General features: G+C 55.4%; 4 protein-coding genes across 10 annotated transcripts in view; 1 reads left to right on the top strand and 3 right to left on the bottom strand.

The window, feature by feature from the left end:
• KIAA0753 (KIAA0753 ortholog) overlaps positions 1 to 11,126 on the bottom strand; it is a 44,810-nt gene extending 33,684 nt beyond the window's left edge. For 4 of the 6 annotated variants that reach the window (XR_003235958.2, XR_011995866.1, XM_026005226.2 and 1 more), the window contains exons 1-3: positions 7,071 to 7,209; positions 6,402 to 6,564; positions 1,246 to 1,852 (exon numbers count right to left, since the gene is read on the bottom strand). Coding sequence is in view for 4 of the 6 variants with exons in the window: in XM_026005226.2 (XP_025861011.2) it covers positions 1,246 to 1,852; positions 6,402 to 6,494 (700 nt within the window). In the remaining 2 variants the exon portion in view is untranslated. Of the gene's footprint in view, positions 1 to 1,245; positions 1,853 to 6,401; positions 6,565 to 7,070; positions 7,219 to 11,010 lie in introns of those variants that run through there. The other 2 variants (XM_072729982.1, XM_026005227.2) reach the window with 2 other exon arrangements.
• On the bottom strand, positions 7,603 to 11,004 carry LOC140594709 (uncharacterized). Its single transcript, XM_072729983.1, has one exon. The coding sequence runs from the start codon at positions 10,804 to 10,806 to the stop codon at positions 7,870 to 7,872; it is 2,937 nt and encodes a 978-aa protein (XP_072586084.1). The 5' UTR covers positions 10,807 to 11,004; the 3' UTR covers positions 7,603 to 7,869.
• Positions 11,127 to 11,626: 500 nt separating the features above from the next.
• Positions 11,627 to 19,383, top strand: TXNDC17 (thioredoxin domain containing 17). 2 transcript variants are annotated; one of them, XM_072729999.1, is made up of 4 exons: positions 11,627 to 11,921; positions 13,525 to 13,606; positions 14,147 to 14,222; positions 19,039 to 19,383. In XM_072729999.1, the coding sequence occupies exons 1-4, from the start codon at positions 11,777 to 11,779 to the stop codon at positions 19,066 to 19,068; spliced, it is 333 nt and encodes a 110-aa protein (XP_072586100.1). In that variant the 5' UTR covers positions 11,627 to 11,776; the 3' UTR covers positions 19,069 to 19,383. The 2 variants fall into 2 exon arrangements, with proteins under 2 accessions (XP_072586100.1, XP_025861010.1); XM_026005225.2 differs by lacking the exon at positions 19,039 to 19,383 and adding an exon at positions 14,820 to 14,998.
• MED31 (mediator complex subunit 31) lies at positions 16,077 to 24,069 on the bottom strand. Its single transcript, XM_026005224.2, has 5 exons — positions 24,030 to 24,069; positions 23,167 to 23,871; positions 22,341 to 22,418; positions 21,957 to 22,053; positions 16,077 to 16,513 (listed from the first exon to the last, which is right to left on the bottom strand). The coding sequence occupies exons 2-5, from the start codon at positions 23,192 to 23,194 to the stop codon at positions 16,321 to 16,323; spliced, it is 396 nt and encodes a 131-aa protein (XP_025861009.1). The 5' UTR covers positions 23,195 to 23,871; positions 24,030 to 24,069; the 3' UTR covers positions 16,077 to 16,320.
• Positions 24,070 to 24,136: the final 67 nt, after the last annotated feature.

Raw genomic sequence — 24,136 nt, 5'->3', positions numbered from 1 at the left:
ATAAACACACAAGGGGCACTGGGGTAGGTCAGTCTAAGTGTCTGACTCCTGATTTCAGCTCGGGTCCTGATCTCAGGGCCGTGGGAGGGAGCTCCGAACTCGGGAGGGGGGTCTATTGAGCTCCCTCCACCCCACCCCCTCCTCTGCAGGTGCACACCTGTTCGCTAAGATAAATACACAAAATCTTAAAGAATAAAATAAACGATAGGGCACCTAACCGCAAGCTCCCTATACCCTGCGTCAGCCCCCATCCTCGGGGCGCAGCTCCTGACAGCAAGGCTTCATCAGGGGCGCCAGGGACACACAGCAACCATCCGGAGCAGCCGTGCTCTCACTGTGACACCCATGGTGCCACACAGCACACTCGTCAGGGCAGTCACGGAGAGGGGGCCTTCCAAACATACAGCTTTGTCATACACGTGGTGAATTCCACCCCCATCACAGGTTCCCCTTCCGCTGGCTGCTTGGAAGCTCAAGACAAGTCCTGTTTCCCGGGCCACCACAGCCTCACCAACCTGCTTCTGTTCTACATCATCCAACCACGGCAAGCTCTGTAGGGCACCACAAACACCTTGCCCACATACCCCAAGTGCAGAGGCTCATGACGGATCCCGTGTCATCCCAGCCATGGCTCCCCCACTCCCCAATCGGGAAGCTGGGCTCCTCTGTCCCCCCACCTGCTGGTCTAGCCCCAGACTCTCCACAAGGTGGGTTCTCTACTCCCAGAGCAGTACAGGGCCTCCAGAGCACCCATGGGGGGCACAAGCACCTCCCCTGTGCCTGGGGGTCAGACGTCCCCCCATGCCCCCAGCTCCAGGCAAACGCCACCACATTACTGGCATTACCTAAACATGCACATATTATGCTCTTTTTGGAGCAAATTAAAAATAATTTTGCCAGAAGAACTAAATAAAACAGGAAACATTACAGAATAAAATGCCATCAGGACCCACAAGACCAGAGGCTCAGAGAGCAGGTACCTGGCCACCAGGCCTCACCAACCAGCGCCCCAACCTATAGGACGCGACTATGTCAGGTGCCTCTGCCGACTTGGGGGCCAGGGCGGGGCTGGCTCCTCAGGAAGACAGACTCCAGGCAGAGTCAAAGTCCTCCTGCCTCGTGGACTGTGAGCTCACCCCATTACAGTGCGCATGGGACTGGAGTGGGCAGGGTCCCAAAGGAATGTGCTGGAACTATGCCACTCCCCAGACAGCTCTTCCAAGTAAGGAATCCAGTGTGTCTCACCTCTCTGAGCTACTTTTTCCATTTTCTGGATACAGGTGTTCAGTTCCTTCTGGAGTCGTTGGACCTCCAGCAGGCCATGGTGGCTGCCTGTCCTGGTGTGTGGCTCCAGCCCTGGGTCACAGGTGGGGGGCGAGTGTAGCTCGGCTGGCCAGGACAGTGTGGGACGAGGCGTGTGCAGGTATACCTTAGCGCTTGAGCATGAAGCTCCCACCGGGGATGGCTGGCAGCCGCACAGACACGTCTCCCGGCTACTCAACTCCTTCCTCTGCGTCCTATGCTCAGGCACGCTGTGCTTGTGGGGTCCCCGTGCCTGGGAGACCTGCGGCTCCCTGCTGAGATGGTGTTGCTTCACATGCTCCTCAAAGTGCCTGCGCTTCACATCTCTCTTGGCCAGGTGGACGGCAAAGCTGAGCCTCTCCTCTGAGATGATGGAGAAGGAAGCAGAGCCGCTGACATCAGGACCGTCCCTAAAACCCAGATCCTGATGATGGTGCGACTCGTTGTACGAGTGCCTCAGTTTTTCAATTCTGATTGCATGTGGGCAAGAATAGCGGACTGCCAAGTTGCTGGAATGCGTGGGAACACTCCTATTAAACTGCAGCTGGTTCTTTAAATTAAAAAAACAAAAGAGCACGTTAGAACAAGAACACACTGCACAATGGCAGATGCCTACGGCCAAGCTCCCAACCCTGCCGCCCCACCGTCAGGGCTAACACTTGCTCCTGATTCACACGGACCGAGGCAGCCAGTCACATGCCCCGGCTGCCCCCACATCACCAGGCCCCATCCCACCCTCCTGCCTGCAGTAACCCGTAGGCACCTCACCCCCATTACCAACTGCACTGGCTCACGCCGTCGGGCGGTGGCAGGGACAGCGCGGCCTTCCAGAAGCTCTGCCAATGCTGGCCCCGGCCCCACCACACAGGACCCGCCAGCGACCAGGCTGTGCACCTGCTGGCAGCACCACGCCCTACGCCCCACACCCGCAGTCCATCACTTTCCCACTCAGGCCCCAGGTTCGTCAGTTTCAATCATGAAAATAGGAGGTTTGGTTTGTTTTTTCTCAGGGAACAGAAGCATGTTTCAGAGTCTATCATTTTCACAGTGGCATTTCCCAAAATCCCACCAATGGCCTTTTCATGCTTAGCCTGGCGATAACCTCGTTAAACATTTAGATGGTTCCAGTTTTCCACTAATAGAAATATTACTTTAATTAATACCTTCAAGTCTTCAGTGTTTTTCTCTTTAGAGTCTTTCTTTAAGATGAAGTACCTGTTGTGGGATGACTATGGCAAGGGAACAAAGGAGTTTACACCTGTAGGTCACCTGCCCTAACCCCCAGGACAGCTTCCTGCCTTCAGGACAGAGGTGCTCTAGGTCATAGGACAAAGGGTCAGTTTAAAATGAGACACTGTGGTAAAACTTCAGGAAGGTATTTCAGAAACAAAGAAGTCAAAAACCTCACTGGAAGCAATGCCATCTGAAGGGCACAGACTTACAGGCGGGACGAGACTCCCAGCTTTACTGGGAGAAGGTTTATCCTCCAAAAGTAAAAATAACCGAAATACCTGAGGGGGTGATATAAGCAGTGGAAAAATCATGTACGGGAGGATTCCTCTTCAGCCCAGCTATAGAAAGGCTTTCTAACTCCAACTCAAAATCCATTTGCAATGAAACTAGAGAGTGATAAATTTTGCTCCATTAAAATATGATTTTTTTTTTTTAAATTTCAGACAGAAAGAGAGAGAGAAAGAGAGAGAGCATACATGTGCACATACAAGCAGGGGGAGAGGAGCAGGGGCGGAGCAAACTCTGTGCTGAGCAGGGAGCCCGGTGCGCGACCCCATTCCAGGACCCAGAGATCATGACCTGAGCCGAAGGCAGATGCCTAAGTAAGCCACCCAGGTACCCCTAAAATACAAATTTTAAAAACAACAGGCCTGTGGTGGGTTTTTTTTTTCATGATTAGAAACACCATAAACAAAGCCAAAGAACTGAAATTCGGGAAAAAAATTTGTAAATACAAACAGCTCTCTATATAAAGAAATGTTTAAAATCAACATGAAAAGAGACCAAAACTCAATAGAAAATGGGAAAATACATAAGAAGACTGTTTACAAAAAAAAGATATAAACGTGGCCCTTTAACATATGGAACAATGATCAATCTTGTAAACATACAAATTACATATGCCCTGCCCAGCACCAGGCTGGCATCAAGTACAGGCATGGACACGCTGCTGGTGAGGCTGGGGTAGGGGCTACAGGCAGCACGTCCCGGGGCATCCCCAGGGTCCTCATGGTCCAGAAGGAACCTGCAGGCCCCGTGGGAGTGGCTGAGCAGCCAAGCTGCATGCCCCCAGGAGCCCTCCGCAAGGTAGACCTCCATGGGCACCTCTGTGACCTGTGGGGGTTTCTGGAACAAACCCCTGTGAGGAGAAGCCCGATTGCAGACAGAATGTGTGAGGTACCGGCCTTGGAAAGTGGGAGGGATTTCTCCTGGGAGACCACACAGCATCTCATCACTCATAGCATCTCATCACTCATGCAAAAGAAACCAAGGACACCAGAGACGGCAAGACTAGGTGGGGGGGGGGGGGGGTGCAAGGGATGGGGGGACGGGGGCGAGGGCATGTGGGGTGCAAGGGATGGGGGGGCGGGGACGAGGGCATGTGGGGTGCAGGGGGGCGCATGGGAGGTGGGTATGTGGGGGTGGGGGGTGCAGGGAATGGGGGTGCATGGGGTGTGCAGAGGGGCAGGGGTGTGGGGGCTGGGGTGTGCCGGGGGTGGGGGTAGGGGGCCAGCGGTGCCCCAGCAGAACAGAAAACTGATTCAGGCAAAAATTATCCACAAATGAAGGGATACCTGGAGGAGCTCTATCGGTGAAGCATCTGCCTTCATCTCAAGTCATGACCTCAGGGTCCTGGGATCCAGTCTGGTGTGGGGCTCCCAGCTCAGCAGGGGGCCTGCTTCTCCCTCTGCCTCCCCCTGTCATGTTTTCTCTCTCTCTCTCTCTCTCTCTCTCTCTCTCTAATAAATGTTAAATCCATTATCCACGAACGCTCATCTAGTCCATCAGTTGGTCAGCACGGTAACAGGGTCAGGAGGACGGACACTTGCAGCCACAAGGGGAGAAGCGTCAGCAAGTGTGCAGGGGAGGCTGTGGGGCGGGGGGGCTGTCCCGCTGAAAGTGGAACAAGTGCCGCAGCGGGCACCTCCTGACGCACAAGAAAGGCTCAGCATTGTTCCGCACAGTTTTCTTGTCAGGGGTACATGAGACACCTCAGGAAGCCCAGACTGACAGAACCCGTGAAATACCCGCCCGTATGTTTCAAGAATGTCAGAGTCTCCGACTGAACGAAACAAACACACAGCTCGCCTCGAGGTGACCTGGGATCCCTTCCCCGTATAGGACATGTTGGTATACCCCAGCACATCTGAGTGAGGCCTGCACAGCCATGGCGGCGCCACCTCAACAGGGACTCGCCGGCTCCCGTCGTTAGGGTCATGTCACAGAAGTGCTTCTGGTACAAGATACACAGGCATCACGCCTGCAAGTTACAGCTTCCCGGTTAGACCGTGCATGTGCATGTGCAGGGGTGTGCATGTGAGCGCACATGGAGACACACAGGGGAGAGACACGCACCCAGGAGCTCGGGGCAACGCTGCTGTGCTTTCATGTCCATCTCAAACCATGTCAAAAATTATTTCTAGGAACGCCTGGGGAGCTCAGTGGTTGAGTGTCTGCCTTTGGCTCAGGGCATGACCCCAGGGTCCTGGGATCGAGTTCCGCATCAGGCTCCCTGCATAGAGCCTGCTTCTCCCTCTGCCTATGTCTCTGCCTCTGTCTCTCATGAATAAAATCTTTAAAAAAAAAGAAAGAAAAAGAGAAAAGACCCCAGGCTGGCAGAGCAGTGAACAAGTGCTATGCTGGCTCACCATCTGCAGGGCCCCAGGAAAAACGCCCGCGGGCTCGCTGAAGCCTGAACACACACCCACCCATGACCCAGCGACTCTACTTCACAATTACCCAGAGGTATACCAGGGCCTCATGGCAGCTGCATCACAGTGACCAAGAACACACCAGCCATCCCAGCTCCACTAGGGGACGGTGCCCCTCACCAGAGATCAGCGCGGGCAGAGCAGCAGCAGCACGTTACGCCCACCGAATGAGGCCTGACCCAGGAGAGCAGCTGGGTGTGGTAGCACTCACAGGAGCACTGGGAACACACAGAATCAATGCATGGCGGGGAAACCACGATGATGCTGGCCTCTGAAAGGTAGGAAGGGGCATGGAGAACTTTCTAGAGCAACGGACAAGACCTCTGCCCTGATATAGGAATGAGTGACACATGTGCATATGTGTGTATAAACTCAGCAAACACGACCACATGTGTACGTCCTGACATAGCCTAAGAATGAGCTCCAAGACCAGAATCTAACAGGAGACGCGCATGTGAGGCGGGCAGGGGGCTCGTGTCTGCCCCCGACGTTGGGCTCAGGGTCAGACACACAGTGAAGCAAACACCGGGAGCTCGTGGCAGGATCTTGGTGTTCACATGGAACTCAACACTGATATACCGACATTGTCATAAATTCGGTGCTGGGGAAAAACACACTTGGGCAGCAACAGGGCGGCGCCAAAGGAAAACTGGCCTCCGGATAATATCAGGAAACTCATTTTGTCCTTTTCGCTAGGTATAGAAATGGTTATGTAGGGAATCCCTGGGTGGCGCAGCGGTTTAGCGCCTGCCTTTGGCCCAGGGCGTGATCCTGGAGACCCGGGATCGAATCCCACGTCGGGCTCCTGGTGCATGGAGCCTGCTTCTCCCTCTGCCTGTGTCTCTGCCTCTCTCTCTCTCTGTGTGTGACTATCATGAATGAATAAATAAATAAAATCTTTAAAAAAAAAAAAAAAAAAAAGAAATGGTTATGTAGCAGAGTTTACTCTCGGGACTACGGTACAGCACCTAGTACTCTGAAACGTTGACCCCAGACATCAGGATGTGGTCCTGCAAACACCTGAGAGGAAAGAGGGACAGACCGCTGATGACTGCTACCACTCAAAGCTAGTTTCATAGGTGTTCACTATCCTCTTGTTCCAGCTTTTGTTCAAGACATCTCATGAGAAAAATGCAAAGACACAAACAGAAGTACCTGGGTCTGACACATGTGGGGCTCAGTCCTCCCGTCCACCTGGATGCTGGGCACCAGGTGGGCACAGGCTGAGGCTGGCCTGCCCGGGCCCATCCCGTCAGGGCGCAGGGGCCACTGCTGGGAGCCTTGCTGCCGGCCAGCACTGCTCTCCCACAGTCATCGCCTGAAATGAGAGAAAGTGGCCGTCAGGACAACACGTTCCAGTGTGGGGAGGAGAGATGGGGACAGAGTGGCGAGCGTGTGTGGCAGCCTCCCGCCAAGCAGCGAGGGCCCCAGGACAGGTCTAGGGCAGTGTCCTCCACCTACAGAAGCGCCCTCGCTTTAGAAATCCTCCTTTCTGAGAACTGGGGCATGCCAGTCTAACAACCCCATGTTGGGTGGCTCCAAATCCCAGATCTCAAGGGCCCCGGGAGGGCAGGGGTCCGAGTCCACAAGCCCTAATGGAGGTCACGAGCCCTAACTGCCAGGTGGAGCGGGTAGCCCAGGTTCCAGCCTGCGGGCTCAGCATGCCCACTCGCCTAGGCCCACAGGGTGGGGGAGCCACTAACTAGCTAGAGGCCCCGCCCACCACGGGCTGAGGGACGGCGGGCCTTCTATGCTCACACCAGGGCCCCCCAGACACCAAGTCACCCGTGCAGTCAGCACATGCAGGTCACTTTCTCGCCTCACCTGGTCACCTACCCAGGTAACGGGGATAAGTGCCATCGTCCCGGCTAGACAAGGCTCGTGGGCGGTAAGGGCCTGTCTTGCTCTCCTCTGATATTTTGAGCATGGCAGACGCTTTAACTCAACACTTGTTGAATTCAGCTGGTTTTCCACAAACTGATTAGTTTTAAATGTACGGGAGTATTTGTTCTGTCAAACAATCCTACAGTAAGTCAACGGGGAACAGCCAGATCTTAGAGATAAATGCCTCACTTCAGCTTGAATAAACCCAAGGTTTGCAGACTGGATTTGCTTCGAGACAGAAACACATGCTGGAACATGAGGACGGCTGTTCAAGACTCCCTTCGCCTCGGGCCCTGATGCCGGGAAGGCGGGGAGGCCAAGCGATAGGGTGACAGTGAGCGGAGACGGCAGCGCAGAGAGGGCATGGAGTGGGCCAGGGCATCTGCAGGTCGTCCCTGGAGCCCAAGGCCTCATAACCCACTATCTACTAGGACACACCCGGTGACCCCGCCTCAGGAGACCTCGAGTGACACCACACATACACACGTGCACATGGTCCAGGGACACCCACCCCCACGCGGCCCTCTGTACAAATGCGGGAGACACCCCTCTTTGCAGCCTGTCCCTCCCCCGGGCGCCAGGACACCTCCCCGTTTGTGACTGACGGCCCCAGGACATCTCTGTGAAGCACTTCTCCCATCCTAGGGATGCCCCTGCAGCCTGTGCCCTCGTCCATGAGCCAGGCCACACCTCCCCCCAAAGCCCCCTCCCCCAGAGCCCAGGCCCCCCCACCTGTTCCCTACACTACTGGGAGGCCCCCCTCAACCTGTCCTCCCCCACACAGCTCTCTTCCAGGGGCCCCACCACCACCCTGCTGCGGGAGACCCCTCAATCGGCCACGGCCTCCCTCCAGCCTCAAACCCGGGGCCACCCCCGGTATGGTCCCAGGCCCTGACCCGGTACCCACACTCTCCAGCTCGGGCTCTCCCAGGTCAGGCCTCCCACTGTTCCACGACCCAGTTCTGTAGCTGCGGGCTGGAGACACCCCCGCTGCCTGGCTCTCCCCAGGCGGCTCCAGACTCGGGGCCCCAGCCTCTTCCCCCGAGGCCCCTTCTTCCTCCACACACCCCGTCACCCACACGGCGGCAGGCACACGCCCCATTGTGGGAACCCCTACAGCCGCGAGCACCCCCAGAGACACGGGCACCTGCGCAGCCTCAGTGGCTGACCCGCTGGCTCTCCTCCACAGGCCTTCAGCGCCGACTGTTCCGTCCACGGGTCCTGCAGCCCCCACAGTAGCAGCCACCTCCGTCACCCCTCTCTGTCCCCACGCCCCTGAGGCGTCCCTAGACCCAGCATTGGCCAGCATCACAGGCACCTCAGCAGCCTGTCTCCCTAATAAGCCTGAGGGAACCCCTGGGCCCAGCCTGTCCCCCCTGGGCCCTGGCATCCTGATGGTGCTGGGCACCCCCTGCCCTGTGAGAGCCCAGGTGTCTGTGTGTCCTGGCACTGCCTCCCTCTGCCCCCACAGGCCTGCGACACCTGCGGAAGTGCACTCCTCCCAGGCAGGCCTCAGTGTCCTGGGGGCCATGGGCACCCCGCCTGCTGCGGACACCCCCGCAGTCAGCCTCCGCCCAGGCAGGCCTGAGAATGCCCCGGAGCCGGCCTCCACCCCTAGAGGATCAGGTTCCCCAGCAGCCGCAGGCGGCTCAGCAGCCACAGGAGCCCTGGTGCTCGGCCTCCTTGCCCAGGATCTCGGGACATCCCCGGGGCCTGTCTCCTCCCCAACCAGCCCTGGCGCCGCAGGGACCCCAAGAGCCTGCCTCCTTCCCCATGGCCTGGGGAAGGCTGCAGAACCAGCATCCTCACCCATAGACCACAGTCCCCCGGGGGCCACGGGTCCCGCCACGTCATGAACCCTTGACCACAGGTTCCAGACCTCACTGGAGCTGCCTTCCCGACACGCAGGGCCAGACACCCACACGGCGGCAGGCCCCCTGCCAGGCCCAGGCACACCTACCGCTGCAGGTACCCCATCCAGGGCACACCTGTGCTTGGGCAAAACTGTGGACTCGGGCATCCCCTGGGGGCCAGACGAGCCCACAACCTGTCTCCTCCTGCACAGACAGGACACGTCGCCACAGCCAGCCTCCTGATCCTCAGCCCTGGGTACCTCCAAAGCCGTGGCCAGGGTGTCCTGCTCCCCCACAGCCTGCCTCCTTTCCCACAGCCCCACAACGTTCCCGTTGCCTGTGTCCCCCTGGGGGACTCCGGGCACCGCGTCAGCCGGAGGCACCCCCAGGGCCTGCTGCCTCTCCCACAGGCCTGCGGTGCCCCCGTAGCCTGCCTGTTCCCCCAGAGCTCCTGGCAGCAGCACAGCCTGGGACACCCCCACCGGCTGCTCAGCCCCCCATAGACCTGGCACGCTCCCACAGCCAGTGTCCTTCCCCATTCCCGGCCCTACCCCCCATGGGCCTGGAGCGCCCCCAGAGCCCACCTCTTGCGTGGCATGACCACACATCTCTGCTGCGTGCATGGCTGCCCAGGGCCCTGGATCACCTCCAGGGTCTGTCTCTACCCACACAGTCTGTTCTCTGTCCCTGAATCCTGGGTCACCCCCACATCTGGTTTCCTCCGCCGTAGCACAAGGCACCCCAACTGGTTGTCCAGTGCCCCATATGCCGGGAACAACCCCGGAGCCCATCTCTTCTGCAGCCTGCATCCTCCGCCACATGTCCAGGGCACCCGCAGGGGTGGCTTCCCCTTCCAAGCCTCTGGGTGCCCCCACGGCATGGGGCACCCTTGCAGCCTGTCCACTTCCCCACAGGCCTGGGGTGTCCCCGCAGACTGCCTCTCCAGCTAACGCCCTGGGCACCAGCGGCGACTGCCTCCTGTCCCATGGACAGCCCACCTCTCTCTGCATGGCCTCAGGCCACCCCGTGGCCCGGGGCACCCCCACAGCCTGCCCCCTCCCCAGCATGTGGGGGACAAGCCCACAACTGGTGGCCAGGGTGGTGGGCACACCCCCGGGGAGCAGCCCCACAGCCTGTTGCTGCCCGCACCAGCCAGCCCCTGGCCCAGGAGCGGCGGACAGTCCTGGTGCCCGGGGGGCCACCCCGGCCTGCCCCTTCACCCAGGGCCCCGTGAGGCCAGCGCGGCTTGTCTCCACCCAGGAAGCCCGGCCCGGGATGCCCCTTTCGAGCGGGCCCTCCACCGGCACCGGGTGGAGCTGCACCCTGCTGCCCGCCCCGCACCCCGAGGCCGCCCGCACGGCCTGCACCTTTAGCCACAGTTCCAGGATGCTCTCGTGGCCCGCGGAGCCCGGCCGCCCCTTCCTCTCGCAGCCCCGGGGGCTCGGGCCCGCCGCCCCCTCCCTCTCCGCCTCCGCCCCGGCCCCGGTCACCCACACCGACCCCACCGGCCCCACCACCTGGGGCTCCCCAACCGCGCCGTCCACCCACACGACCCCCGGGGCCCCCGCTACGGGGCCTGCGGCGCCAGGGCTCCCCGCCGCCTCCGGCCCCCCGGCCCCCGCCGCGGCCCCCGTCCCCGGCGGCTGCCCGAAGCCGGGTGGCCTGTCCGCGCTCACGCAGCGCGCCTCCCACGCGGCGCCCCGGGCCCGACGGCCCGCTCCCCGGCCTCGCGGCGTCCCCGCGGGGCACCGCCTCCCCCACGGCTGCCCGCGCCCCCGCCCCGGCCGGCTGGGCCCCACGCAGCGGCCGGCCGCCCCGCTCATGGCCGCAGGCCCGCGCGCTCCCCTACCGCCTTCCCGGCCGCACGCGCGCACGCACCCCGCCGCCCGCCGCCGCCGCCCCGACCCCGCCCCGGGGACCCCACACGCGGCAGGAGCGCGGTGCTCGGGCGGCTCGGCGTCCCCAGCGCCCGGGGCGCGGCTCCCGGCGCGACCTCCCGGCACCCCCCAGTCCCGGCCCGAGCCCACCTGCCTGCGGCGCGGCGGCTACCGGGAGGCCGCCTGGGAGCCGGCTAGGCCGAGCTTCCGGCCGCTCGCCCGGTCGCCATAGCAACGGGCGCGGGGCGGCCTGGGAGCCGTTAGGGCTCTCGAGCCAGCCAGGGGTCCCCGGGCGGCGTGGCGGCGGGCCGGGCAGCCACCGCTCATGGGGCCGGGGCCGGGGCCGGGGCCGGGGCCGGGGCGGCTGGGGCAGAGACTCGGCTATCAGCGTAGGGCCGGCGCCGGGGGCGCGGAGAGACGGGCGCACAGGGGCAACACCGACGCCGTATGGCCGCCTGAGGCCTCCGTAGCGCCGCGGACCGCCCCTGCCGTCGGCCCCACCCCTGCCGCCCGCCCCCCCGCCCCTGCCGTCGGCCCCGCCCCTGCCGTCGGCCCCGCCCCCGCTGCCAGCCCCGCCCCTGATGCCGGCCCCCCCGCCCCTGCGGCCAGCCCCGCCCCCGCTGCCAGCCCCGCTCCTGCTGCCGGCCCCGCCGCCCCTGCTGCCCGCCCCGCCCCCGCTGCCAGCCCCGCCCCTGATGCCGGCCCCCCCGCCCCCGCTGCCAGCCCCACCGCCCCTGCTGCCCGCCCCGCCCCCGCTGCCAGCCCCGCCCCCGCTGCCAGCTCCGCCCCTGATGCCGGCCCCTCTGCCCCGGCTGCCAACCCCGCCGGAAGCAGCCGCGCCCCGCCCCGCAGGCTGTCCGGCCCGGAGCCCCAGCCTCTCGGGGTCCCGGCCAGCCCAGCGTGGCGCGCTGTCCAGATGGCGGGCTGCGAGGAGGTGAGCGTGTCCGGCTTCGAGGAGTTCAGCCGGGCGGTGGAGCAGCACCACGGCAAGACCATCTTCGCCTACTTCACCGGCTCCAAAGACGCCGGGGGCAGGAGCTGGTGCCCCGACTGCGTGCAGGGTGAGGTGGGGGCGGGGGCGCCCGTGGCTAGTCCTCCTGCTCCCCCCGCTCCAGCCCGTCCAGCACCCCGGCCCCTAGCCCTGCTCCCCCCACCCCCACCTTCCCGCTCCACCCCAACACCCCGTCCAGCACCCCGGCCCCTAGCCCTGCTCCCCCCACCCCCGCCTTCCCGCTCCACCCCAACACCCCGTCCAGCACCCCGGCCCCTAGCCCTGCTCCCCCCACCCCCACCTTCCCGCTCCACCCCAACACCCCGTCCAGCACCCCGGCCCCTAGCCCTGCTCCCCCCACCCCCACCTTCCCGCTCCACCCCAACACTCCGTCCAGCACCCCAGGCCCCTAGCCCTGCTCCCCCCACCCCCGCCTTCCCGCTCCAGCCCGTCCAGCACCCCGGCCCCTAGCCCTGCTCCTCCCACCCCCGCCTTCCCGCTCCACCCCAACACCCCGTCCAGCACCCCGGCCCCTAGCCCTGCTCCCCCCACCCCCGCCTTTCCGCTCCACCCCAACACCCCGTCCAGCACCCCGGCCCCTAGCCCTGATCCCCCCACCCCCGCCTTCCCGCTCCACCCCAACACCCCGTCCAGCACCCCAGGCCCCTAGCCCTGATCCCCCACCCCCGCCTTCCCGCTCCACCCCAACACCCCGTCCAGCACCCCGGCCCCTAGCCCTGCTCCCCCCACCCCCACCTTCCCGCTCCACCCCAACACTCCGTCCAGCACCCCAGGTCCCTAGCCCTGCTCCCCCCACCCCCGCCTTCCCCGCTCCAGCCCGTCCAGCATCCCGGCCCCTAGCCCTGCTCCCCCCACCCCCGCCTTCCCGCTCCACCCCAACACCCCGTCCAGCACCCCGGCCCCTAGCCCTGCTCCCCCCACCCCCGCCTTCCCGCTCCACCCCAACACCCCGTCCAGCACCCCAGGCCCCTAGCCCTGCTCCCCCCACCCCCACCTTCCCGCTCCACCCCAACACCCCGTCCAGCACCCCGGCCCCTAGCCCTGCTCCCCCCACCCCCACCTTCCCGCTCCACCCCAACACCCCGTCCAGCACCCCGGCCCCTAGCCCTGCTCCCCCCACCCCCGCCTTCCCGCTCCACCCCAACACCCCGTCCAGCACCCCAGGCCCCTAGCCCTGATCCCCCACCCCCGCCTTCCCCGCTCCACCCCAACACCCCGTCGAGCACCCCGGCCCCTAGCCCTGCTCCCCCCCACCCCCGCCTTCCCCGCTCCACCCCAACACCCCGTCCAGCACCCCAGGCCCCTAGCCCTGCTCCCCCCACCCCCGCCTTCCCGCTCCACCCCAACACCCCATCCAGCACCCCAGGCCCCTAGCCCTGCTGTTCCCCCAACCCCCCCGGCTTCAGCCCGTCCAGCACCCTATCCAGCTCCTTGGGTCCCTAGCCCTGCTGGTCCCCGCCCCCTCCCCGGCACTCCATGCCTGTGAATCAGCCATCCTGCCTCTCCAGGGCGCTCAGGACGCTCTCGGGGCACGGGTACTGCTGCTCTCAGGGCAGGTGCAAGCCTGCCTACTCACCCAGATGTCATTTCTCTGTGCCAGGTTCCACAGCTCATATGTAATTATTTATACCTTTTTTGTTTTGTTTTTCAAGCTGAGCCTGTCGTGCGAGAGGGGCTGAAGCATATTAGTGAAGGATGTGTGTTCATTTACTGCCAAGTGGGAGAGAGACCTTAGTAAGTGTGTGTGCCTTCCCTTTACTTCCCAGACATGGCTCTGGACCTTTGCAGACTTAGGCGGGAGGGGCCTCCGGACTCAGGTTCTCCGTTCTCAGGAGTGGGGAAAGTCGTGCCATTAGAAGTGAATCTACAAATTTTGAGCATTTATCTGCTTATGTTACAGGTGACGTCAATGAATTTGGCTTAGTATTAGTTCAGAACTTAGCAGTCTACGTTTATTTTAGATCATAGTCACGCTTTAAAAGACAGGAGGACGCCTGGGTGGCTCAGCAGTTGAGCGTCTGCCTTCTGCTGGGGTCGTGATCCTCGGGCTCCTGCAAGGAGCCCGCTTCTCCCTCTGCCTGTCTCTGCCTCTCTCTCTGTTTCTCATGAATAAATCTTTAAAAAAAGAAGAAAAACTGTGCATAGTCCCAAAGTCATAACCCTCAAGGTTTGATGTTTACAACAAAAAGTGATTACTAAAAGACTAAATGTGGGAATATATCAAATATTAAGTAACCTACAAGAAACCATGATCACTTTTTCTTTTCAAAACAGTTGGAAAGATCCAAATAATGACTTCAGAAAAAACCTGAAAGTAACAGCAGTGCCTACACTACTTAAATATGGAACAGTAAGTGTCTTTGTTTTCATCATGCTGGGGCTACAATTCACCACATCAGAACTCTTTGTTCTGGATTCAAATTTGAAAAGATCTTGGCGTTTCATCCCAAATATCACATTGGTCTTCAGAGTGCATTAAAAATAAACAGACTGGCTGTCCATCCCTGGGGCTAATTCCAATAGACTATTAATAATGCAAATATCTAAACATTTTATCTTCATGCTTTGTAAAAGGCACTCCATTTTAAAATTCTCTTAAGTGCCGCTCACTGCTCAGAATGGTGGTTAACACCTCATTTCTTACACTAGCACAGTACTTGTTTCCCATTTCACCCAGAATCCTCATTGAAAGTTTAGCCATGGCCCTGGCATTCTAAATTAAAGAGCTGAGGGGAGGGAATAGCACTGGGCTTGCTGTCTCTTGTCTTAGTATGCAGAGCCAAGTAGCTTAACTATTTCATAAGACTTGTTACAACTAGTTGATAGTTTTTGAAAGGCGATAAGTTCTCTGCTGTGAGATTTGTGTCACTCCAGGTGGAACACCACATTCCCTCCCAATAACAGTTTTGTAGCTGTCAGGTAAGATTAGACTGTTCTTCTCTTACAGCCTCAAAAACTGGTGGAATCTGAGTGTCTTCAGGCCAATCTCGTGGAGATGTTGTTCTCTGAAGATTAAGATTTGATGATAGCAATTGTGTCTTGAATTCCTGATTTGCTGTAGTATAAAGGCAATTGCATACTTGCTTTGAATTTATGTTAGCAATAAATAAATGATGTAAAAAATGATTTATGTCTAAAAAGTGCCATTAAGGGACGTCTGGGTGGCTCAGTTGGTTGAGCGTCTGCCTTCAGCTCAGGTCATGATCTCAGGGTCCTGGAAGCTCCACATCGGGCTCCCTGCTCAGCCTGGAGTCTGCTTCTCCCTCTGCCCTTCCCCCTGCTTGTGTTCTCTCTGTCAAATAAAATCTTTTTTTTTTTAAGTGTTATTAAAATGCTCATAAACCTCTCAATTTGCTTGTAATATATGGGAATCTTTAAGATGTAGGTAAGATAAGTCTTCAAGGGTGACAGTAATAGCACAAGGGAATGGATTATGGAGGTGACAGAAATGTCTAAAAGTCTCTATCAGTATAGAAAACAAATTCCAAATCTCAAAAGGAGTTGGCATCTTTTACCATAAATGCTACAAATTTATAAAGAACTGTTACTCCTAAAGCATCTTCTTTGGCTCTAGAAAGTGGAACTGAACCTAACCAGTGGAGAGCAGAGCACACTTAATCCAGCCTCTACTCACTGCAGGCACTTTGCTTTTACTATGCTGGATGAGGTGGGTGGCAGAGAGAGCTTGGAGACTGTTATATAACCTCATAGTGGCAAGAGCCCCAATTCATGCATAAGTGACACTGATGAGCAGTTCTGAGCTGTGTAACTGCAGACAAGCCTGGTTCTGCAGGTGAACCATGAATAGATGAAGCACATGCCACATAAATGTTAGCGGTTGGATGACTGCGCATATTTGAGGCTTCTCATCCTTATTCTAGTCCAAAGTCAAGAGTCCAATTAGAAGTTAGCCACTGATCTATCTCCCCACCACGAGTAGGTCAGTGACTGCCAACAACTGTTTCTTGAAGCCCTCTCGCACAGCAAGTGGTGATGTAACTCCTTCCTACAGATCCTGCTCTCATTTAAGGAAATCACTGACTCTGTTCCTCTTATTCTGTAGACAAGAAGACAGGAAGGTCAGAGGCAATGGACTTGCCCAGGCCCCACTGTATGTGGGGAACAGAGCTCGGCTCAGAATTCGGAACGTTTGGTGCCCCCCCCCCCCCACCTTACCCCATCCCTCACTGCATCCTTGGGCTGGTTTAAATCACCTAACGTTTGTTTTTATTCAGTTGGTTAAGTACTAGTAACTTACAAATTCACAAGGAAACCAAAGTAGAACAACGCTGGTTGACAGAAGTAATCTATTAACAAGAGAAAGTTATTTGGATGAAACAGTACACTAAAGCTTCTAGGTGCTACCCCCGCCAAGGCAGCTAGAGAGTCTGTGTGTTCATGGTACAAAAGCAACATGTACACATCAGGACCGGGGTGGCCCCAGGGTTTCATTTTCCCGCCGCATGGTTCTGCTGCTGCTGCTCGGCCAGGGCTTGCTGAAGGCGCATCCGCTTCCTCGAGTAGTGCTGCCAATGCAGAATCTGCTGCTCATCAATGAACTTGGCGCACTGAGCATTCACCAGCTCCTTGCGGAAGTGTTCATACTGAAGCAGCTCTAACATGTGCAGACACTGAGGGTACCTGGATTTAAGGGCATAAGTTAGTCATCCACGTGATCCAGTCAACAGCACCAAGCTGCAGTCCAGTCACTCACTCAAAGTGATCTTGGAACCGGCCGTTTCTAGAACATTGTCTCAGGTCACTTCTCTTTCCCTGCTAATGCAGAGAAGCCAGGCAGCAAGAGCCAGCAAGATGCAAAATTTTCAAAAAGTAAAAAAAGTTCAGAAAGATTCAACAATCTGCCCAAGACCACACAATAACTGGTAGGCAGAATCAAGCCTTGAGGGCAAACCAAGCTACTCTATTCTAATGGCATCCAAGGTGAGGAAGATGAACACTCTATTTTAGTAATTATCTGTTTAATTGATAACTACTGGTTTTCCATCAATAGTGATAAAGACAACTTTTATTCAAAAGTGAGTCCATTTCACAAAGAACTATGTATGAACATTGTGTTCTAGAGTCCCATGAGGATAGAGCAATTCTGGAATTACTTCACATACACTCTAAACCTGAGCAGCCAAGTAAGTGAATAATACACCGTAGATAACAAAAGCCAAGTTTCCGACTATGAATAAAGGAGTTACCGGGAAAGGCGGGAGGCTAGGATGGACCTATGTTATGGAGCAGCAGTTGAAAACATCAGCATGATCGTTTTTCAAGATTAGAAGTAGACACAATAACAAACACACACACACACACACACACACACACACACACCTTCCAAAGATGGCCTAGAAGAAAGGACCCTGTGGTACCAACAAGCACACTCAGCACCCAGATCATACATTTCCAACAGTATCTTCCAGTGTTCCATGGGGGAAATGGCTGATTCCATAAGATGAGCTGGGGACATTTATGTAGTACCAGAAAGCCAAGTACTCAAAACACTAAGGGCATATGTCCCAGGTACTCAGGAGCCAACCTGAAGGGGCTCCTACAGGCCAAATCTGCACCAAGAAAACACATGATTACAATCCAAGAGATAAATAGAATCCAAGAGTCCACATGGATATAACTTTTAAATAAACAGGGAATAAGAGAATGTTCCTTCCTTATGCCTAAACTACAAAAAAAATAGAAAAAATTATAGAAAATCACAGTAAAAATCGTTCCATAGAGCAGTAAAAATTGTTCCATAGAGCCAAAATTAGGGGGTAGAAGGATAACGTGAAACAAAGAGTTTACATAGTCTCAAAAAATTTCCTCACAAGATACTTACTAATTACAAAGGAAAACTAGTAACTTGACATGGAGAAACCTGGCAGCCACCACCTCAACAAGGGATCAAAATTAACATCACAAGTAGTAGGTCAGGTTGACTTCCTAGGAACCCTGATGGGATATACCAAGAAGCTTACAGTATCACTTTGGGGTCACAGGTATAAGGGAAATAGTACCAGGAAACTCAGGTTAAGACTAAGAAGACCCAGAGACAAAATGTCACCTAGAAGCCTAGACTGGGTACTGCCTCAGACACAGCACATTAATGAGACAGCCGACAAAATCATAATGGGGGGACACATCGAGTCCCACATCAGGCTCCCTGCATGGAACCTGCTTCTCCCTCTGCCTGTGTCTCTGCCTCTCTCTCTTTCATGAATAAATAAAATCTTTAAAAAAAAATCAGAACGGTCTGCAGACTACAGAATATATTAACATCAATGTTCTCAGGAAGATGTTAACATTTACAATATCTGGGTGAAGAATATACAGGAATTCTCTTTACTATTTTTTTCCAGCTATTTTGTACGTGACATTATTTCAAATAGAAAAGATACAAAATCTAAGTGAGTCCATTAAGAAAACTTTTTTTTTTTTAAGATTTTATTTATTTATTCATGAGAGACACAGAGAGAAAGAGAGGCAGAGACACAGGCAGAGGGAGAAGCAAGCTCCATGCAGGGAGCCCGACGTGGGACTTGATCCCGGGTCTCCAGGATCATGCCCTGGGCCAAAGGCAGCACTAAACCACTAAGCCACCAGGGTTGCCCAAGATAACTTCTACAGAGAACACACAGAGGCGTAACTGTGCAAGCAGTATACAAATGGCTGAAGTGTGAAAATAGTATATTACTAAGGATTCTCAAATTTTAATGAGCATATGAATCATTTCTTAAGTGCAGATTTTTTTTTAAGATTGTATTTATTTATTCATGAGACAGAGAAAGAGAGAGAGAGGCAGAGACACAGGCAGAGGAAGAATCAGGCTCCATGCAGGGAGCAGGATGTGGAACTCGATCCTGGGTCTCCAGGATCAGGCCCTGGGCTGAAGGCAGGCGCCAAACTGCTGAGCCTCCCAGGGATCCCCTTAAGTGCAGATTCTGACTGATCAGGTAGGTCGGGGTGGGACCTGAGCTCTGCATTTCTAAACAGGCTCCCGTGACAACAATGTTGCTGCTCTGAGGACCACACCAGTGGGGTATGGGGTCCTTCTAAAAAAGTACACTGTCTACACTCCAAAGGTACAATTGCTTGTAGCTGTTGGCAGCTTCGCCTGAAATGCCCCTGCTCACACCTAACCTGGCTCTTTCCTTTCCATGCAGGCATTGGTAGTTAAGAAGATCCAGGTTTGAAGGGTGCCTGGCGGGCTCAGTCGGTGAAGCATCTGACTGGATTTCAGCTCAAGTTGTGACCTCAGGGTTGGGGGATTGAGCCCCTGTTGGGCTCTGCACTGGGCATGGAGTCTGCTTCAGATTCCCCCTCTCCCTCTGCTCATCCCTCCCCCACTCCTCTCTCTTGAAAGAAAGAAAGAAAGAAAGAAAGAAAGAAAGAAAGAAAGAAAGAAAGAAAGAAGAGAGAAAGAAGAAAAGAAGAAAAGAAAAGAAGAGAAAAGAGAAAAGAGAAGAAAGAGAAGAAAGAAAAAAGAAAAAGAAAAAGAAAAAAGAAAAGAGAAAAGAAAAGAAAAGAAAAGAAAAGAAAAGAAAAGAAAAAAAAGAAAAGAAAAGAAAAGAAAAGAAAAGAAAAAAAAGAAAAGAAAAGAAAAGAAAAAAAAGAAAAGAAAAGAAAAGAAAAGAAAAGGAAAAGAAAAGACAAGACAAGACCTGGGTTTCAAGACCACCTCTGCCACTCACCAGATGGGGGACCTCATAGAAGGTCCCCAACCTCTCTCAGGTTTAGCTTCCTCATCTGGAAAATAAACTAATGTGACAACCAAGAGAATGGTCTCAAGTAGCATTTAGTCAATAAATGGAATTTAAACAAGCAGTGATCATATCTCAAACCTGCAAAAACAATGCTCAGAGTACATTAAATAACAGTATGAGAATAGATATTTTTATGAGCTACAATTACAGCATTAACCAATAAGAGGAAATAAAAGATACAAAAGGGAAGTTCTGCACTTAGATTTTTAAAAAGTAAGACATAAATGGAGAACTCAGCTAATAGCACCAACAAAGAAAAAGAAGAACTGAAAGTGAAGGGCCCGAGGGGACAAGGAGTTCCCAGCAAGCCAGCAAAGGCATCCTCCCCCCTCCCCCGCCCAAGCACAGTAACATCAACTCCAGGGTCATGCCCACGTGAAGAAATGTGTCTGCTGCAGCGTACCCTGACCACATCTAAAGGCCTGTGTTTAGATCTTGGCTGCGCAGTGAAAGGCACAACTGCCAAATAGCCAAAGGAGGGCGCTGAGAAGTGGCTGAAGGTGGTGAGAAGCACGGATGTGAGGAGCCCACCATGGGTGCAGGTGCTGGCTCCTGCTGAAGCAGGTCAGGTGGTGCAGGCCTGCGAGGCGGCTCATCTCAGCTAGGAACCGACCTGGAAGCACAAGGACCTGCAGCTATCAGCTCCTCCAGAATGTGGATCATTGTAGGAGACTTGACGATCTTCAAATGTTGGTGACTATGAAACAAACAAACCCTGTGCCGGCTGAACGCCCATAGGGGTCAACTTGTAACCCTTCCCAAATGTGAGCCTCCAGGCAGGTGCCTCCAGAGGGCACAGACTGGTTCAGGGTTAATTCAGGAACAAAACTGGAAAAATGGGTTGAAGCTACACAGAGATCTATTATATCCCAAAATAAGGAAAAACTTTCCAGCATCCAGCTAATGGTGCAACTGTCCCTAAATGGAGAACAGGTGCTCATTGGACCCATGCAGAGTGTAGACGGCCAGCCCTGAACTTGACCTTGCTTGTGTCTCCAGGTCAAAATGGAGTCTCCAAGTCTACACATGCACACAACAGCTAATGAAAAAGCTTTTCTCCGGATTATTCAATGAATAAGTGGCTGTTCATAAAGGAGCAGTCAGGGTGTACAGGGTCCTGCAGGGAGAAGGATGTGCGTTTTGTGAATCAGTTGACACAGATCAAAAAAGTGACTTGGAAAAAAAAAATAAAAAAAATAAAAAGTGACTTGGATAAAGTACAAGTCTGAATCATTTTCCTATCAAACGTGTTTGTTTAAAAGAAAGACAAGAAGTTCAACTATTGCTTTCTGACTATCTAGTGAAGACAAAGAAGAGGGATGGTTTCAAGGTTGAAACAAGTGGGATGCTTGGCACAGAGGAGGCACAGCAGTTATAGACACACTGGTTTGGGTTTGTTTTTTGGACTTTTTGTTTACAAATAAAAGGCGTGTGGCAACCCATCAGCAAGCAAGTCTATGGGCACCATTTTTCCAACTACATTTGCTCACTTTATGTCTGTCATTATTTGATAATTCTCACATTTCAAACTTTTCTTTATCATTGTATTTGTTAGGGTGATCTGTGATCAGACTCCATAAAACCTCAGATGACAGTGTTTTTTAACAATATTTTTAAATTAAGGTATGTACCTCTTTCTTGACTTAATGCTATAGTGTTAACATAACCCTTATACGCACTAGAAAACCCCAAAACTTGGGTCACTTTATTGCAATATTCACCGCATTGCAGTGGCCTGGAACCACATCGACAGTATCCAAGGAATGCCTGTATTAAGAGTCAGGTAAGGTCACCTCCTCCAGAAAACCTTCTTTCTAAGTACCTGATGTTCTTTAATCTTCAGCCTCAGGCAATACCACTGCATCTACAGACTGTGGGTTCATTAGGGTCAGAAATTCAGTGAGATGGGGTGAGTGGTAGATAGATAAAGAGAGACCTGAGAAAAGAGAGAGGATTTTGTTTCACATGCAATGGGAAACCACTGGGAGGTTTTAAGCAAGAAAATACCACGTCATAATTTACATTTTTGAAAGATCAAGTTGGCTTCCCTGTGGAAAACTGTTTTGCTTGGTTTGGCTTGGGGGAGGGAGGACACAGGAGGAAGGTAAGAGCACAAGCAGGGAGAAGCAGGGGGGTGGACACCGCAATAATCCAAGCTGGAGAGGGGGTGGCTTTGTATTATGGTGGAGGCAACTGAAAGAAGTGGAGAGATTCAAAATATACTTTTTTCCAATGTGAAACGAGAAAATCTGTCAAATATCAGTATTTTTTAATATAATAACTATACACATATTTAGGACTATAAAAATTAAACTTACTTTAGATACTTGGCATATTCTGGTTCTTTCCAGTAAAGCAAGTACTTAAGATAATTAACAAAAGCTTTGTCTTTGAAGTAACCTCTTTGGGCAAGAACTGAAAGGCATAAACAAACAAACAAAAAAATCTGTAGAGCGAACCAATCCTCGGACTACTGATTTGTGACCCCTCACATAAAGCATCTACTTATATAACTTCCCCACCACCAACACACACTAAATACAGAACATAAGTCCCAATTTGTTCTCACACACACCAGTATAAGCGTAGCAGTTAATTCCACTGGATTGAGAACATATAAAAATAGGTATCATTAGGAACTTCAGTTCTTCTGCCAGAGATCACTAACAGCTACTCAAGTCAGTAAGAGCTCAAGGACTTACAGTTAAGATAATTGGGGTTGGCTAGGCACTGCACAAATTCCAGCTCCAACTGAAACCGAAGTCGATTTCCGGCATCATCTAGGAGGGAAGTGAGCAAAAATCATCCAAAATAAAGGTGACTAAAAAATAAAATAAAATAAACAAAAAAGAAATAAAGGTGACTATCTAAAGTGCTGGTTTGTAGAAAGAAAACAGCAGTGGAGTGTTCTGAGTATTGCTGAGAGTATCTCTGAAGGCATAAGGCAGGGATGATTGTCCTAAGCTGGATGTGGGAAGAGAGGGCCGTTTCCTCCCAAGTCTAGAGAGCAGGGCCCTGATTAATGAGACCAGTAACTCCTTAAGGAGAAGTCCAAGGAAGCGGGCGCCCCCTAGGCAGGATGTTCACCCTCTGGCAGCCACTCCCCAGGACCTCCAGGGTGACCAGTGGCGGAGGGCTGCAAGCTAAGCAAGAGGAGGGGGCGAGTATGCTCCCGCTAGGGCCTGGCGGGGAGGGGGACTGGTTCGGGCGGCAGGATTTGGAAGGCCCGGGGGAGGGGGGTGTCAGAGCCCGGAGGCTGGGGGGCCAGAGCCTGGGATGGGTCGGGAGGCCGGGGGGTGGGGGCCGGGGGCTCGGGGCCCAGGAGAAGTCGGGAGGCCGGGGGGTCGGGGCCCGGGAGGGGCTGAGGCTGGGGGGTGGTCGGCGTCTGCGCGGCAAGCGAGAAGGAGGTAGCCGCGGACAGGAGCCCCGCCGAAGTCACGTCACACAGGAGTCCTGGGGGAAGCTGGAGGAGGAAGCCAGCCAGCTGTAGCTGTAGCTGTGTTTGCCAGGGCTCCGGCCGCTACCTACCTGTCTCCATAGCGACGGCGGCGGCCATCGCCAGCAAAAGCGCCGAGACGTCACCAGCACGACGAGCAGCTTCCCGGAGGCCCCGGAAGCTGCGGCCCCACTTCCTGTCGCGGGGCAGCGTGGGATGCGAGGCGGGGCGGTCCTCTCAGGCCCCGCCCACCGGCCTCGCGCAGACTCGCAAGGGGCGAGGGGCGGAGCTGGGGCGCTCCGAGCGCGGGAGGGGTCCTGTCCCCGCCTCTCTGCTCGCCCAGTGACGTAGCCGCGGGGGTCCCGAGCGCCTCCGGGAGCGCCTACATCGCCTCGGTGGGGTCTCCCGCGGGGGCAATCCTCAGCCGGGAGAACGCCCAGCGGCCGGAGCGCGGCCCGGCGCAGGTGATCCAACCCGCAGGGCCCCCCCCCCACCCGAGCGCAGGTGCGGCAGGTGCGGCAGGTGCGGCAGGTGCGGCAGGTGCGGCAGGTGCGGCAGGTGCGGGGTCGGAACTGGGCCAGCCCCCTCCGCCGCGCGTCAGCCGGGTCGCCGCACCGTTGACCCGGGGAGCCCCCTTGCAGCAAGCCAGCACTGGAGGTCTGCAGGCCCGCGACGCTCCGTCAGCCTGATGGGCTGATGGATAGGGAGGCTGTTGTTCCAACCTCACGATCCAGACTTCGGGACAGGGAGCAAACCCAAACCGTGACCACTGGGAGGATCACACCGCGGCCGGAAACCTGAGGGGCAAGAAACAGGCCTCCATTAATTAACCAGTTGGCCTTTGTGTTTCAAACCAAGCAGGTATTTTGTTTATGCTAAGCCCTGTGCCCTGTACGGGCACCCCCAGTCATACACATTTCCATACAGGTCAGACTAGATAAAAGTCAACATCTACCATGAGGCGTGATCTAGGAAGGGAACCCGACCCGGGTCTCGCAGAGGGCGGGGAGGGCAGTACTATTTATGGAGCCCCTCCTCTGTGGGCACTTGGACAAGGTAGGC

This window comes from Vulpes vulpes, chromosome 12, assembly GCF_048418805.1.
Source record: "Vulpes vulpes isolate BD-2025 chromosome 12, VulVul3, whole genome shotgun sequence".
Lineage (NCBI taxonomy): Eukaryota > Metazoa > Chordata > Mammalia > Carnivora > Canidae > Vulpes > Vulpes vulpes.
Note: the sequence above shows the minus strand (reverse complement) of the source record. Positions and strands in the feature narration are given on the sequence as shown.